Source organism: Pipistrellus hanaki (assembly GCF_964339955.1).
Source record: "Pipistrellus hanaki genome assembly, chromosome: 12".
Taxonomy (NCBI): domain Eukaryota; kingdom Metazoa; phylum Chordata; class Mammalia; order Chiroptera; family Vespertilionidae; genus Pipistrellus; species Pipistrellus hanaki.
The window spans coordinates 48599121-48614094 of NC_140514.1; the positions used below are offsets into that span (position 1 = coordinate 48599121).

The 14974-nt window shown below is 60.9% G+C and overlaps 1 protein-coding gene across 1 annotated transcript in view; it reads left to right on the forward strand.

The window, feature by feature from the left end:
• The window catches only part of ATOH8 (atonal bHLH transcription factor 8), a 31964-nt gene extending 18836 nt beyond the window's left edge, over window positions 1–13128 (forward strand). The window contains exon 3 of the mRNA XM_084900283.1: window positions 12072–13128. Within this exon, the coding sequence (XP_084756409.1) occupies window positions 12072–12077 (6 nt within the window). The 3' untranslated portion in view covers window positions 12078–13128. The remainder of the gene's footprint in view (window positions 1–12071) is intronic.
• Window positions 13129–14974: the final 1846 nt, after the last annotated feature.

A 14974-nucleotide genomic window follows, 5' to 3' on the forward strand; every position in this document is an offset into this window, starting at 1 on the left:
CCCAGCAGCTCTGCTGAGAGCCAGGTGTCACCGCCTCACTCGCCTGCTCAGGACCCTGAGGGTCTCCTCACAGGCCGAAGGTGGAGGCCGGACTTCCTTACAGGACACCTGACCCGCCTCCTCAAGCGGCCTGGCTCCCGCCGGTCACTCCCCGTGTCCCAGTTTACACCCCAGCAACTCGGAACTCCTCGCGCCGAGGGGCTATTTATGACCGCTGCGCTCATGCCACCCCTGCCGCCTGGCACGCCGCCTCCCCTGTCTGGCCGGCTCCTGCCCATTCTGGAAGGCTCCTCTCCTGGAAGCCCTCTCTGACCCCTGCCGCAGCCGCCTCCCGGGGCCGCGTGGCCCGGCCGCTCACCGCGCTTCCCACAGGGGCGGGTCCGGGCTAATTCAGGAGAGCGTCAGGTGACCCCCCATGAGGTCATGATAGAAAGCGTCCTATTCCGAGACACTCCATTATGCGATGCGTTAGCGTTCATGTCCTATCGTTACGTTGGGTTATATTTGCAGGCGGCCCGCTACATGATAGGCGATGGGACATGGCCAAGGCCCGCGTTCCTCGCACCGTGTTCGCTGGGGCTTGCCTCTCGAGCTGGACCGGGAGCCTTTTCATCTGTGTGTCCCAGCTCCTGGCACACAGTAGGGCCTCGAATAACCATGCACGGTTCCTTCGGCTCATACGCACACAGTGGGGACTGCCTCTGCCGTGCTGACGGCAAAGGCTCCAGGGGAGGACGAGCCAGGGGCCTCCGGACGGAGCCCCAGGAGGACAGAGCCCCAGGAGGGCCGGGGCTCCCCAGCCCTCTGCCCGGAAGTGGGTGCCTTTCCCCCTGGAATCGGCGAGGACAGCTTCAGTGTCACAGAAAACCCTCCAGCAGCAGCTCAAACCTCCAGGGGCCCTGCTCCTCCCTGCGGGGAAGGCTGGAGGGAGGCGGCTGCCTCCCGGGCCCCAGGCCCTGGTCCTCACCATGGCCGCACAGCGGCCGCCGGCGCCCCGCAGGCTTCTCCCTCACAGGGCGCCGAAGGCCGGCGGGCCTCGCCGCGGAGGGCACGTCTCCTCACCAGCTCAGCGAGTCCCGCTCCTCCTGAAACCCAGGAAGACACGCAGGTCTCTCGGCTGGGAGGCGGCAGGGTGCACAGTCAGCTGGCTCATCCCTGGAGGGTTGCCCCTCACCTGGGACAAGCGGTTTCCCCGCCCCCCACCCCGTGCGGCTAACCAGTGTCCGCCTCACTCACCGCGCAGAGCCCACCTCCGCCAGCCCGCCCACCCTCGCCGCAGCCCTGCCAAGCCAGTCCCCGTGGCGAGCCGGCGGCCTGTGCCGGTGCCCAGCGCTGCACCGTGTGCAGAGCCCGTTGGTGCCCATTCTTCTCTGGACTCCCCTGGCAGCCTCCTCAGGGCCCCGTTGCGGACCCCGGGGCCGATGCACAGGCTGGGACCCAGATCGCCCAGGTCGCACAGCTGGCGGCTGGCTGGGGTCCAGGCAGGCTCCCGAATCCAGACCTCACTGTCCTCCGCTCCCGGCAGGGGAGGTGTGAGCGGCAGGGGGAGTCTGGCAGTCTGGGGCCTGGAGCTGGGACAGTGGGGTCTGCCTCCCAGCCCAGCCACCCGGGAGCCTTGTAACCTCAGGCTCTTGCCCGCCGCAAGCTCCACATTGTTCCTAAAATGGGGGAAGCGGTGTCCGCGGGTGAGGAGGGCTCCGGGAAACAGGCCAGGCAAGGGCTTGTCAGCTGCGAGCGCGGCACCGGCCGAGGGCTTCCCGAGGGACCCGGCTGGTCCCTTGGGAAGGTGGGCACAGGGACCCCGAGTGTCCCTTCGCCACCGCAGACATGGAGAGCGAATACCAGGCTGGTTGCTGACCAAGGCCTTGGTTCCGGTGCCAGGCAAAGGTCTGCCCCTCTGTTGTTCGCCGAGAGAGGGAGAGAGAGAGAGAGAGAGAGAGAGAGAGAGAGAGGGAGGGAGAGAGAGGCGTTACATACCTGCACAGGTGTGCTGGCACGTCTGAGAGCACCATCTGTCAGGATCAGATGCAGGGCCTCCCCTTCAGTGGGCCGAGTTCCCATCCAGCTGGGAGGGGGTGCACGCTGAGTGGTGACGGAAGGCCTCCGAGGGGTTCAGAGCTGTCCCTCTCCCCCCCCGGGGGGAGGGTGGGCAGGAGCACTTAGAGATGGGCCCATGGGGGGCAGCCCGTGAGCCCTCCCAGACGGAGGACGGCTGCACAGCGCTGCTGAGAACCACCCGCCCCTCCACGACCGTGATACGCTGCCGCACCCGCCCACCACCGCGCACGCAGGCCGGGTGGTCAGCCTGCAGGGCTGTGCTTGCAAACCCACCGCCTCTAACACCCTCCTCACTGCCCACCCGCGTCACTTGTTCAGTCTCTGTAGTTCCAAGAGCAGAGGAAGATGAAGAAAGCAGGAAGGCCCCGCACATTTATTTAAGAAGCAATAGTTTTGGGTGTTTGCTACGTGCCAGGCAGTGTTCTGGGTGCCGGGTCCCTCGGAGAACCAGAGAGGCCAGGCACGGCGCATACCGGTGAGGAGAGCCCGTCGGGACCCACGGCTCGCAGTCTGTGCTTGCAGGCGTGACTGCCTGGTGTCTCAGGTCAGAGCAGCTGAGCAGAAGCGGCCTATCGAAGTGGGAGGCCAGCTCCTGGAGCAGGTGCAGTGACGGCGCCCGGAACCGCAGCCAGGGCCTGATCGTCCGGGAAGAAACAGCAGAGCGCGCGGAGCAACGCCAGAGGCTGAGAGGAGCCAAGGGGCCTGGGGCCATGGGGCGTCGGGGCAGAGGGCCCCCCACATGTCCCAGGGACCTGGAGAGCCTTCTGTGGGCCGACACGTCTGGGCTTGACCCTGAGTTGTCAAGAGGAAGCTGAAGTACAGGCGGTGACATCTGGCTGAGCCGCAGGGAAGCGCATCCGCTCCTGGGAGAGGACCTGCCCGCGCTGTTTGGCACGGAAAGCGAGAGGCTTCCTTTCCTCAGGGAAACTTGCCCCCCCCGGGATGTCGGCGTGTGGGGTGGGGTGGGGGCTCCGTGTGTTCTGCTCGCCACAGGAGCCCCCGTGCTCTGACTGGAGCCTGGCTTGGTCTGAACACTCAGAAGGCATTTGCCAAATGCCTGGGATAATGGAAGCTCAAGGAACTAATGTTTCCCAGTTGTCATCCACAGTAGCTGCTGGGCAGCGCCTCTGTGCCCTGTGCTGAGTGGGGCCTCGGCACTCTGAGGTGGGACCCAGTGCCTGCCTTGAGGAACAAATGGGGGGGGGGAGGCACACATGTAAACACACACACGTGTGTGCTCTGACATGTGGCTGCCTAATGCTGAGTGCTAGGCTCTGTAGCCGCTGTGTTCCTTAATCTTGCTCACTATCTCATGCAGTAAGACGATTGTAATTACCATTTTATAGATCAAGAAATGGAGGCACAGAGAGGTTAAGCAACTTGCTCAAAGTCACACAGCTGGCAGAACGAGGAAGTCAGGATTCAGAGGCTGCCTGCTGCCCTTTCCTGCTGTGGCCTTTCCTTTATGCGCCTGGGAGCTACTTTCGTGTTGTCACTGATGGTCAGGGTGGTAGTGAGTCAAGAGCCCCCGAGCAGAGCTGTCCCCTTCCTGGCTCCAGAGTCTGTCTGTGCAGGGATGGGGGTAGGGTGGGGTGTTTTTCTCATCTTAAAGCTGCATTGTCACACTTTTTGCAGAAACCGTTAGGCTATTTGGGCTGTCCAGGGACTCTGTGGTCTCTCCCAGCCGCCCCACTGTTGCCGCCACTGATCTTGAAATGCCCAGAGCTGGACCCCCCCCCCGGGGAGACACGCTGTGGTCTGGGCATGAATGGCTTGTCTGGTTGGCGCCCCGTCACTCCCACTGTCACTCTGTGGTGAGGCCTGGGGAGGGTAGAGGCGTGATGGGGAGCAGCCGGGCCCTGAGGAGGCAGCCTGAGGGGGACCCGGGGACCCTGTGGCTGGGGGGGAGGGGGGCGTGTGTGTGTGTGTGTGTCTGTGTGTGTGTGGTGTGGAGGCCGGGAGGGAGCGGCCTTCCCCACCTGGCTGGCCCCCTGTCTGCACAGCTGTCTGCTCCCCTCCAGCCTGGGGCCGCCTCTGGCTCTGGGCGAGGTCATGGGTCCTTGAGCTTCTGGGTCTGGAAGAGCCGCGGGCAGCCAAGCGGGGTTGGCGGCCGGCGTCACAGGATGGGGAGCAGATGGGGCACTGCAGCAGCTGGGCCCCAGGCGTCGCCCGGCCGGCCCGCCCCTCGCGGTGCCCTGCGCTGCGGGTGGATGGGGGGCCGAGGAAGACGGATAGGCTGACGGACGCGGAGAGACAAACACAGGGGAGGCCAAGAGGGAGTTGGCACGGAGACACACAGGCGGAACGGGGAGAGAGGAACAGAGATTGGCAGCCAGCGAGCGTGGCCTGCCGCCCAGGAAGGAGTCAGCGCGGCGGGGCCCCGTCTCCCTGGCCCGGTGCAGCCCCGCGGGCTCCGTGTGAGCTCTGGCCGGCCCTGCCCGCGCCAGCACTCCGGGCCAGCCGCCTCCCCTCGGCTCCGAGGGACAAGGCTGAGATTTTCTTAGAACCCAGGACGGCGGCGGCGGCTGGGCGGATGGTTTGGGGACTTGCCCGTACCGTTTTGTTTGCCAGGGAAGACGCTGAACTCTGCAGGGGTCCGGGTGGCCTGGCTCTGCTGCTTCCCTGCAGGGTGACCGGGCGAGGGAGGAGGCCGCTCAGGCCCCATTCCCTAGTCTGCAAAACGAAAGCGGCAGCGGCCGTCCCGGGGGACAGTGTGCGACCCCAGTGCGAAGGGGTGCAGCGAGGTGCTGGGCCAAGGCGCCCGAATGGTGGTGGCTCTGAGCGCTGATCCGCTCACTGCTGTTCCCAGGCCTGGGGGGGGGGGGGGGGGGGCGCAGGGCGGGGGATGGGCGTGGAAGACCCCCCAGGGGCTCTGGTTGGAGATACGTGGGGTGAGCGAGGGAACAATGGCAGTGGCTCCACAATGATTTGGCACGGAGGGATGTAGGGGGAGTTTCTCCACCTGCCATGGAGGTGGGAGCCATGGGCTAAGAGGTCTCCCTGCCCTGGACAGGGAGGCGGCGGGGGCACAGCCACCAAAACCTCTTCCGCCTGCAGCTCTCCTTTCAGGGAGTGGCAGGAGCCCCAAGCGAGGCTCCAGGACGGTGTGGGTGTGCGAGCTGTGACGGACAGGAACCCCAAGACCCAGCTCCCTCCACGCGCCTTGGCACACGAGGGGCCCCGGGGTCGCCTGCTCTCACCCTCAGCGTTGTCTGACAGTGGCCGTTTCTCACTGGATGGAAAGCTCTTCTGCATGACACCGCCTGGCCCTGAGGTCTGGGCAAACCCACTGGCCTCCATCAGAGAGTGGCTTGGCCTGCCAGACCCACCCATGCCCAGCCTGGGAGCTGGAGCGTGTGGGGCAGGGAGGCCTCTGAGCAGCTCGGGCCGCTGTTCTACCCGGCGGCCAGGATCCCCACAGCTCAGCCTCCGCTGGCCAGCGGCCTGAGGAAGGGACAGACGGGGGGATGGGCGGACCCCACAGCATTTCCCAGCAGCAGCGGTTTGCAGCTTCCCCCTGGAGCCGGGCTGAGCACGGCCCCGGGAAAGGGACCAGAGAGAGCCCCAGGGCCCGTCACAGAGCTGGCTTCCAGGGGGAACTCAATAAATCTTTGTTGAGTAAATGAATTTTTTCTCCCGATTCATGGTCCCCAGGCAGATTCTCCTGGCTCACCAGGGGCTCTGGCCATCACTTCGCAGCTCGCCGACGCCCGAGACCTCCCCGGGCCCTCCCAGCCCGGACACAGTGTGATCCTTGATTCACGCCATGTTCCTGCCCTCAGCACACAGCGGCCAACTCCGGCTGCTCATAAATTTCCCGCTGTCACCCGTGGCGCCCGGGCCAGGCGGGCGGAGGCGCTGGGGTGGCCCGGTCGTACCTGCGTCCAGTTCCCTGGGAAGCTGGGAGGCCGGACGCCCAAGCCCGCGCGTGTGCCCAGAATAACCTCCGCGAAGCCGGCCCTCCGGGAGATTGGAAGCACATCTGCCAAGTGCAGAGCCGCATGGGCTGCTCGGGAAAATACAAACACCCGCTCCCGGGGCGGTGTGCACGGCATAATTCTACTTCATAAAGCACCACTTCGGCGATGTCTCCGAGGGACGGGGCGCCCAGCGTTGTCCGAGGTTTTCTCTTGATGGGGAGATTGGGGTGATTTCATTTTTTTTTTCTGTTCACTCTTCTGTGGCTTTTAATTTTTCTATAACATGTGCCACTTATGCAGATTTAAAAAATTATAACAGCTATGACCAAGATTAGTTCACCCATGTAAAGCATGCCGTTCAGTGGTTTTTCGTGTTTTCACAGATACGTGCAGCTATTGCCGCAGTCCATTTCAGAGCGTTTTCATCTGTCTAAAACGAAGCCCTGTGCTTTCGCTCTCACTCCCTCCCGCATTCCTCCCCCAGCCCCAACCCCAACCCCGGGCAACCACTCATCTGTAGAGCTCCCTGTTCTAGACATTTTATGGGAACGGAATCAAACAGAGATGGTTTCTTGTGTCTGGCTCCTTTCACGTAGCATGCTGTCTTCAAGGCTTATCTTGTTCTATCATGCATGTTGGTACCTCCTTCCTCTTCATGCCCATGTAATGTTCCACGGTATGGGTATTCCACACGTTGGTTATCCGTTCATCAGATGATGGACGTGACTGGATGCGATTTTTAAAATTGTGTTTGTTTTTTAAAAAGAATACATGGACATCAAATCGTTCAAGATGGCAGTTGGTTCAAAGTGACTGTCTCTGGTTCCTCGCTTTGAGGCTTTCCAGCCTGTCTAGTCTACGTTTTCAGATGCCGGTTAGTCAAACCGAGGAGCCAGCTCTGCGGGGAAGCAAGTTAGGGCGTTCCAGCGCTTCCACTGTAAGCCAGGCCCGACAGGGCACAGCTCCATTGTCTCAGCGGTCCTTTGTAAATGAGGGAGTGGGTACTACTGCTGTGCTCACGTAAAAATGAGGAGACTGAGCCCTAGCCGATTTGGCTCAGTGGATAGAGCGTTGACCTGCAGACTGAAGGGTCCCAGGTTCCATTCTGGTCAAGGGCACATGCCTGGGGCTGTGGGCTCAATCCCCAGTGGGAGGCGTGCAGGAGGCAGCTGATCAGTGATTCTGTCTCATCATTGATGTTTCTCTCTCCCTCTCTCCTCCCTTCCTCTCTGAAATCAATGAACATATATTTTAAAAAAATAAAATGACAATGAGGAAACGGAGGCCTGGAAAGACTAGTTAGCTGCCCAGGGCCCCACGGCCCACTGGCGCCGGGGCCGAGATGAACAAAGCCCAGTGTTTAGCGCTCAGAATGGGACACGGGCCCCCTTTTCTAGCCCACAGCCTGGTGGATGGAAAAGTGAAAGGTGAAATAATGCTTTACAGTGAGGGTCTCCAGAAATACTTCTCCCATGTCCTCTTTGCTTGTCTACCGTAGTTTAGTTTTAAAATAACACTTGAAACCTGACTTCTCTTTTTAGGACAAACCAATTTAAAAAAAAAAAAACTTTCAGAACTTCAATCCCATTGGGTAACTTTTTCTGCAGGTCAAAGTCTGTGTCTTAAATTGCTTAGATATAGGAAAATGCCTAATTTGAAAATAGTGGGGAATGGTTAAGCAGATAAAGTGGACACCAGTGACTGAAAATGAATTTAGAAGGTAAAGTGATGCAGAAAGCAGATGTAATTGACTTTATGTAATGCCCCGATGTGGCAGAATTACTCTGCAGCACACGGAAGTTATCACAAGAGGAAACCAACCTACTTGAAGCCAGAGGCAAGCTTAGCGAGCAGAGGAGTGGTAATCAGGAAGGAGACACTGGAAGTGAACAAGAGCAAAAAAGATGCAGAATTATTTCAGGATTCACAGTAACTACCAAAAGCTCCCCTAAAGCACAAGTACATCGACAAAAATGCTCAAATGTTGTATTTGAAATAGGAAACACACCCTGTGGCATAGAGAAGCTACAGTGGCCCTGGCCGATTGCTCAGTGGTTAGAGCATCGACTGCAGATGGGATGGTCCGGGTTCGATTACGGGTCAAAGGCACATACCTGGGTTTCAAGCCCCATTCTGGCCTGGGTCGAGATGTGCGCAGAAGGCAACTGATCTATGTGTCTCTCTCACATCAATCTTGCTCTCTCCCCTTTCCCTTCCTTCCACTCTCCCTAAAAATCAATGAGGGGGGGGGGGGATGGGAGGAGGGGAAGCTATAGTAAAGAAAACTCCTGCAACCAGAAATATATTTTCACTTGTTCACAAGTGTTTATTGAGATGCTGCTGTGGGTCGGGCACTGTTCTCGGCACTGAGACTCCAGCTGCGAACACGACAGACCTCATCCCTGACCTCGCGGAGCTGATGTGCTGACCGCAAACAGGAGAGCCAGTGACAAGACGCCTTCTGAGTGTGGTCAGCTCAACCCCTCTGCCTCACTGACCAGATCGCCTGGGTCCGACTCAGCATGGCAGAGCCCTGAGAGGGACGGAGAGGCTGCCTGTGTTCAGAGTTTGTGTCCGCGGCAGAGCCCGCGGGTGAAGGGCATCTTCCCCGGTGAGGGGCGGTGGTGCAGGGGGTTCTTAAGGCAAGAGCCTTACCCAGCCGTCCCCGGAGCCCGGCCCACAGCACAGACAACGCCCCCAGAGGTGCAGGGGGGGAGGGATGGCAGAGCCCGCCCAGGGGCCGGGTAGGAGGGACTCTGCCAGGGGTCTGTGGTGTCACTCATTGGGGAGTGTGTGTCAGCCTACTCCCCGTGTTTGCACTTAGGTGCACACTCACCCCCCTGCACCCCTCCCCCCAGCTCCTTCTGAAGAGATGGCACAGGCAGGCTTGTCTCCGTTCCTCGGCCAGAGCTGATGGGTCGGCAAACGGCGGCTCGCGAGCCACATGCGGCTCTTTGGCCCCTTGAGCGTGGCTCTTCCACAAAATACCACAGCCCGGGCGAGTCTGTTTTTGAAGAAGTGGCGTTAGAAGAAGTTTAAGTTTAAAAAATTTGGCTCTCCAAAGAAATTTCACTCTTTGCGCTGTCGATATTTGGCTCTGTGGACGAATGAGTTTGCTGACCTCTGGTCCAGGGGAAGAAATCGGGCTGAGGCTGCACCAGTCGAGGTCTCCACCAGGCGTTGGGGTTGGGATGCTGAGAGCCCGGGCCAGCGGGTATCAGGCAGGAAAGAAGCATTCCCTGCGCGTGGCCTCGTGCTGGTCTGGGCGGGCCCCCGAGGGAAGGCCCACAGAATGCAGACCTGCAAGCCCTTGACGGCCGTTCCCGAGATTTCCCGGGCCCTTTTGTCGCCTTCAAGAAGCTTTACTTTACCCGAAGGCCGAGTAAGCTTCTCCTCAGGATGCGCTTGCCGTCGCATCACCGAGCGAATGAGTCCGGAAAACGCCGGGTAAATAGAGCCACCAGACTTCCCCTGCGGCCGGACTTCCCGGAGCCTCCCCTCGGCGAGCGGACGTAGAAGCTTTCCAGGAGGGGCCGTGGTCGGTGATGGTTCCCAAACTCACGGGACCCATCTCACCTGGCCCGTGTGCCGCCGCCGAGCACCCTCTGGGAGTGCAGACCCCCGACGGCCCCAGGCTGCACAAGCCACGGACTGGGAGCACAGAGAGGGAGGTCACGCCCGGAGGTCACACAGCTGGATGATCACGGAGAAGGTCCCGGCTCCTCGGGCCTCCCAGGCTTCTTCCCACCGCGCCCCAACCGACAAAGGCTTCCTGGGACGGACGGTGCCTGTGCTGGGGGTCCGGGGCCCCGCGGGGTGGTGGGGACACAGGTCCGGTGTAGACTCGAGGGAGAGGGTGGGGTCAGGAGTTGAAGGTCAGGTCTCGGCCAGAGAAACCTCATCTGCCTTGCTCTTAGGAGATAGCCCTGGCTTCAGTAGGGCCTGAGAGCTGATAGAGGTCGACCCAGCCTTTCACGCTCACACACACACACACACACACACACACACACACACACACCCGCCGTCTTCCCCACCCCCGACCACAGGCCAGCCGAACAAGAAAGGAACTCCGCTGTCCTCGGGGCCCGCCCAGCCATCCAGCGCCAGGATGACGTGGGCTGTAAATCACCCCGTGGACCACAGACTCGGTGCCATCCCCACGGGTTTCCTTTCCTGCTTCTTAATCCTCCTCCTCAGACCGGGTAACAAAAAGCAGATTCCTGCTGGGGCCAGCCACACACCGCAGCGGCCCGGAGGCCGTGAGCCAGCACTCGCCACATCAAGATGCTCCCCGCTCTCGCTTTCCCCGGCTCCTCCTCGGCCTCTGCTCGCCGGAGGACACACCCTCCTCCTGGCCTAGCTCCCTCGCCCTCCCTGGACCCCACTCTCAGCCTTGCCCCAGCCTCGGCCCCTGGCGGCCTGCTGAGCGGGACGCCCCAGGACTGTGGCCCGAGGCCCTCCAGCCGGGGGTTTGGCTCCTTCCCGGCTCCCCAGCCTCCGGCTCAGCAGGAGCAGCCCCTGTGTGGCAGGATTAGCGCTGCCGATCTGGATTCAAATCCCGATGCTGCCAACGTCTGGCGCTTCCTTCCCTGAGCCGGAGCGGGTTGCCCGGCGGCGCTGAGGGGCTGTGAGGAAGGGCCCTGGCACGGTGGAGGTGCCTGACAGATGTTTGGCTCCAAACATAAGTGCTTAGCTGTTTGGTCAGGGTTGCTGCAAACCGGGAGAGAAGTGTTTGGAGCTGCTTTCTTCGGGGCGTGCTGGGCCGGGGTAAGGGACTACCATTCCCCGTTCGCATGTTTGGGGTGGACGTGGGGCCCTCACAGAGCCTTCCCCACCAGCTCCGACCTCCCCCACCCTAACCCCCAGCAGCCCCAGGACCTTCCCCGCCTCCTGGGCCTTCCCGGGAGCGGGACGCACCCTCCGGCCAGCTTTCTCCCGGCAGCACCACGTTTCGCCCCCAGAGAAGCTTCCGAGGGTTAGCGCTGTGAGGACCCTGACGGTGACGAACAGGGACTTTGAAGCCCTGCTCCTCAGCCCCCAGGCTCTCAGGATGCCCAGGGACGCAGTGGGACTCTGGGCCCCTCCCCACGTGTCCCCCTCGCCCCGATGCTCCAGGTAGACCGGAACCGTGTGGATCTGTGTTCTGTGTTAGGGTCCACGGCACAGACTTATTTCTAACGCTTAAGAGGAAGGTTGGACATTTCCTGACCTGCTCCAGGTGTCATTTTACAGACGAGGACACTGAGGCACAGGAGTCTCAGGTCATCTAGCTGCAACTAGCCCACCCCTTGACACCCGGTGTGGGGCTCTTCTCGCCCAGGGCAGGGAAGAGGGCCGGGGACACCGTCCTCCTGGGGGCAGGCCTGACGGGCATCCCTCAGAGCTGTACCTCGCTCTCCCTGGTCTCAGGACCAGGAGTCCCTGAACTGCCTATAATCCTGCAGCCTTTCCCACTCCCCCACCCAGCACAATCAGCAGTGGCTCTGAAATGCTGGGGGTGATGGTGGTGATTGTGGTGGTGGTGGTGGGGATGGTGGGGATGGTGGTGGTTGTGGTGATGGTGGTAGTGGTGGTTGTGGTAATGGTGGTGTTGGTGGTTGTGGTGATGGTGGTAGTGGTGGTTGTGGTAATGGTGGTGTTGGTGGTTGTGGTGACGGTGGCGGTGGTTGTGGTTGTGGTGGTGGTGGGGGTGGGGGTGGTGGTGGGGGGGTAGTGGTGGTAGTTGTGGTGATGTGGTGGTGACTGTGGTTGTGGTAATGGTGTTGGTGGTGGTTGTGGTGACGGTGGTGGTGGTTGTGGTGGTGTGGTGATGGTGGTGGTCATGGTGGATGTGGTCGTGGTGGTCATGGTGAAGGTAGTGGTGGTAGTGGTGACACCGTGGTGGAGGTCAGGTAAGGGGACAATGTAGCCCCAGAGGCAGCCAGTCCTGGGTCCCAATCCTGGCTCCTCCACTTCCTGAAGCCCCTGCCTGGGCCCACCAGGGCAGCTGTGATGACTGAGTGAGAGCAGGGGCTGGGGCTGGGCCTGGTCTGCCTCTGGAAATGAGTCAGAATGAGAAGGGGCAGCTCCTGACGGTTGGCTGTTTTTTTCCAGGAGTGACTGGCCCTGTGCGGACCAAGGACGTGCTGCGGGCCCTCTTTCCAGCCGAGCCTGAGGGGAAGGGAGCCGCCAAGTCCAGCTCGTCGTCTTCAAGGTGCCGCCCGATGCTCAGACCACTGCCTCTCAGGGTCAGACAGGAACACGCTGCCCCCACCCCTCCCGCCCTCCCGGCCACTCCAGTGACTGCACTTTGCCCTCTGCCTGGCGGGAGGGGAGAGCTCAGCCTCCCTCTTGCCTGGGTCCGAGGCCCACCTTCCGGCTGCAGCGATTCATTGCCAAAGACACCACAGAGACCCTGAACCAGACGTGGTGAGGGAGCCCCACGGAGAAGAGCCACGCCGCTGCCCTGTGCCTGTCCCTCCCGGTGCCCTCCCGGTGCCCGCCTTCCGTCTCAAGCCAAAGACGGGTCAGCAGTTCCACAGAACCCATGGGAAGGATGGACGTTTGGTGATCACTGGGTGCACCTGAGCTTCTGAGCTGGACCCTTCTTTCTACACTGAGCCCTGAGCTAGTGGGTTCAAGAAAAGCCCCCTAGGGGCTGTGAGAGGCGGGCTGGGGTGCCTGTCGGGAGTGGGATCTGAGATCCTGGCCCCCTTCTCTCCCTCTGCCCAGCTGCCCAGGCCTCTGACCCTGATTCTCAATGTGTCCTGGGCACTGAGCATCATGGGAAGGGGAAAGGGGAAGGGGGAAAGAAGCAATATTGACCACCCTATACCCCACCCCAGGGACCTGGTGTAGGTGACCTGCCTGCGGGGGGGCGGGGGGTGTCTTTGTTCCCCAGCCAACACTCCCTGCCCATGGCCAGCCTGGCAAACAAGATGGCGCCTGCTTGGAGGCCAGTGCTCTCTTACTAGCTACACAGGGGGCAGAGGGAGGAAGGGACCAGCGGGATAGGCCAGTATGTGGGGGAGTGGGGCATGTTTAAAGCCAAGGCCTTCTCCTTTCTTTGCTCAAGCGGCCAAAGCAGTTCATATCTGTGCTCAACCATCTGCTTCAAATTGAAGTAAAAGCGCCAATGTGTAAGGAAAATGCTTGTGTTGAGTGGACTCTGTGGGTGAGCAGGGCTCTGACTGGTCAGTTGGGGGGCGCGCTGGAGGAGGGGAGAGGTGGATCTCTGCCTAGAGATTGGGAGCCCTTCAGGAAGTGGGCAGTGAGTGTGTGTGTGTGTGTGTATGTACGCATGTGTACATGAGGGGCACTCACTGTGACCTCCGCCTGCACAAATGACCAGGGGGCCTGACAGGAACATGGGGAGAGCTTGCTCCACCTCACTTAATCCATACACAAGTGCCTGAGGGGGGCTGTACTTTCAATCCCATTTTATAGTTGAGGAAACTGAGGCCTCATGAATTCATGGCTCATTAGTGACAGCCTCACTCCAAATCCTGTGCTCTTATCCCCCTTCCAGCCCCGTCGGTCCCAGCTCCAAGTCCTTGGGCAGCCTTGTCACGTCACCTCATCCCATACACGTGCCTAAGGCAGGGCGATAGGGCCCATTGCAGACAGGGGAGGGAGCTAAGAGCCAGGAAAGGCAGTGTGGAAGGCTGTGGTGGGGCAGGGCTGCCCAGGGGGAGGGAGGCGAAGAGGGAAGAAGGCTGTGCTTGTGCCGGATGCACCTCTGTCCCTTGTCCTTCCGTGTCGCCCTCTCCTGTCTGCTCTGGGGGTTCTGGGCTGGGTGTCTGCGGGTGAAACACGGAAGAAGCCTCCTCTTGCACTCATGGCCCCTGCGTGGCCCCTTGCAAGGACCAATATCTGGGCAGAACCCAGGGACCAAGATTGCTGAGAGTCCCTGGAACACACACACACACACACACACACACACCTTCTTGTGTGTACATGCACTCCAGACACACACTTATGTACCTTCCCAGGTAAGGGAATTTCATTTCAGATAGATTCAAATTTCATCAGCTCCTGGGAGCCAGCCGGCCGGAGTGGGCTGGAATGGGGGCTGAGAGGGCAGTTAGGAAGGTCAGTCCCCCTGGGACTCCAGACACAGGTTACAGCCCCACCCAGTTGCCCCTCTGAACCTCTGATTGATGCCTGTGGCACTTCCTAGGAAAGCAGAAAATGGGGCCAATCAGCATCAAACCTGGCACCAGGGGACCCTCTCTGTTACTAACGGGGGGGGGGAGTACCCCCATCCCACTGCCTGGGGACCCCCGGCCTTACCCCCCAGAAGCAGCCCCTGGCCTCCACTGCCCGCTCCCTTCCTGTTTACGGCCTTCACTGTCCATGTCCCTTTCACACCAAGGCCTCTGTTGACCGCCAGCGGCTTGTGCCATGGGCTGAGTGCTGGTGGTAACGAAATGGGCCCCACGGAGCCTGTCTTCACAGAACTCCTGCTTCTGTAGGACAGACCGATGACAATATTTCACCAGCAGCCTCTAAACCACATATGTCAAACACAAGGCCCGCGGGCCAAATCTAGCCCGCCAGGCCTTGCAATGTGGCCCGCACCGCGCTGTCATCACTGCACTCCGCTGTCAGTTTATGACATTGTCAGTTTATGACTGTTCAGTAAACCATTCGGCCCGCGATTTAGGCTGGATTTTAGATTTTGGCCCCTTCTCTGATTGAGTTCGACACCCCTACTCTAAACAGTTATCTGCAAGCAGCCCTACAAGGAGATTCTCACCAACAGAGACACGCTGACGAGCACCTGCTGGGGCCCCGCGGGGCATTCCCGCACCGGCTGGGGTTCCTGGGCCCAGAGCCCCCTGCAGGTGTGTTTTCTGCCCGCCCTCCTTGCTCCGTCGTTTGCTCTGGGTCCTGGCCCCAAATGCAGTGATGGCTCCTCAGCCACCGGCCACAGAGGGGCACGGGAACCCTCTCCAGGGGCCTGGGCACCTGCGTGAGAGGCCTGTGTGTGCCCCTCTGTGTGCGTGCCTGGTTCC